The sequence below is a fragment of the Pterocles gutturalis genome, unplaced genomic scaffold, assembly GCF_000699245.1.
Source record: "Pterocles gutturalis isolate BGI_N339 unplaced genomic scaffold, ASM69924v1 scaffold30643, whole genome shotgun sequence".
Classification (NCBI taxonomy): Eukaryota; Metazoa; Chordata; class Aves; order Pterocliformes; family Pteroclidae; genus Pterocles; species Pterocles gutturalis.
In genome coordinates, this window is record NW_010126616.1 from 1 (window position 1) to 1,751 (window position 1,751).

General features: G+C 51.7%; 1 protein-coding gene across 1 annotated transcript in view; it reads left to right on the forward strand.

The window, feature by feature from the left end:
* Window positions 1-348: 348 nt before the first annotated feature.
* LOC104465839 (fibrillin-2-like) overlaps window positions 349-1,751 on the forward strand; it is a gene marked incomplete at both ends in the record, with an annotated part of 4,396 nt that continues 2,993 nt past the window's right edge. The window contains 2 exons of the mRNA XM_010079045.1: window positions 349-474; window positions 1,214-1,333. Coding sequence (XP_010077347.1) covers window positions 349-474; window positions 1,214-1,333 — 246 coding nt within the window. The remainder of the gene's footprint in view (window positions 475-1,213; window positions 1,334-1,751) is intronic.

Here is a 1,751-nt window from a genome sequence, read left to right on the forward strand (position 1 = left end):
GAGCTTGGGGATGGGGAAGCAGAAGCTCGGGGCTGGTGGGGAGAGGTGGCATGCCCTTGGGGTATGGGACTGGGAGCCAGATGCAAACCTCCAGTTGCTCAGAAACACGAGGTGGTACAGCAGCTGATGTCCCCAAGCGCTGTCCCAACTCAGGGATGCCTTGTTGACATGGAGGAGCACAAGGTATTACGCAAGAAATGACACATACGTGATTTAACGTACGTTCTATACTGCTTTGAGGACAGTACTGGGTTTCTGTGCCTCTTGGGCTGCCAGAGCTCCGTAGGGCTGGCAGAGCAGACGAGTGGCCACCGATGTAGCTCAGAAACGCCATCTCTCTGCCCACAGACGTTGACGAATGTACCGTCAACCGTTTGCTGTGTGACAACGGACTGTGCCGCAACACCCCCGGCAGCTACACCTGCACCTGCCCCAAGGGCTTCGTCTTCAGGACGGAGACGGACACTTGCGAAGGTAACGGGACTCTGAAGGCACAGGAGAGCATCTTCACAAGGTTTAAAGATTGAACTAGGTCTTGAAGTCCTGCCCAAAAGGGAGGTCAAGGTCTAACGTGTCGTTGGTTCCTTTTTGACCGCAGTGGTTTGAACTGGACCAGGTCCAGGCTTTGTGGGCTTGGGGTTTTTTTTTTTTTCTTACTTCAAATTTCACACTTCAAATTGGTGAGCATCCCAACCCAGAATATCTGGGCTTTTCAGTGGCTGAAAATCAGAATAATTTCCTTTAGGCTCCCCCAAATTTTAGGTAAAACCTGACCAAAATTGCAAGTTTTGGGGGATTTGATTGAAAGGTTGGAGTGGGGGAAATTGTTTCCTGCCCACAGAGTCCTCAAACATTTGAGAACTGGCACTTTGCATGTAAATGTCTGTTTAGAAGAAAAAAAAAATGTTTCTGTAAAGAAGGTGAAAAATGGCAAATCGTAAATGTCTGTTTAGAAGAAAAAAAAATAAAAATTTTCTGTAAAGAAGGTGAAAAATGGCAAATGCTGTGTAGCTTCGCATCTGGTTCAGACAGATAGATGTGCAGGACTCCCACAGCTGAAAAACTCCTCGCATCTGGTTCAGACATATGTGCAGGACTCCCACAGCTGAAAAACTCCCTTCTTCATCTTCTTTGCTTCTCATCTCCCCCAGTCTCTGGCCCAGGAAACTGGGTCCCCTGGCCCTCCCTGCAGTGACAGTCCCTTCCCCCCCAGATATCAACGAGTGCACCTCCAACCCTTGCGTGAACGGCGTCTGCAGGAACAACGCCGGCTCCTTCGCTTGCGAGTGCTCCCCCGGCAGCAAACTGGACCCCAGCGGCACCATCTGCGTGGGTAAGGATGGGACCCTCTCGAGCAGCTCTGATGGTGCCCATCAGCACCCCTGGGTGTTCGTCTGAAGCTCCTGCCCCAAGGATGGGGATCCCTTGAGACCTTTCTCTCTCTCACCAAGCGCTTCCTTGGGTGTTGTGAACAATTAAAGTCTATTTTTTGCATCCAGGAAGCCTGAAGAGCTGCAACCTCAGGCAGTGTCAGACACAGAAATCCCCAAATGTGCAGCAGCAAGCCCAAGGAGGTCCCAGGGTGTGCTGCCAGGGCAGCGGGGTGGTGGGTTCTCACTCCCCAGGTGGGTTTGTAGGGTGCTGAGATTAAGGTACATCGAGATGAAGTAGATCCTGTCTCATGAGAATGAGCACAGGACAGACACGGAGCTGCTGGAGCGGGGCCAGAGGAGCCACGGAGATGGTCCGAG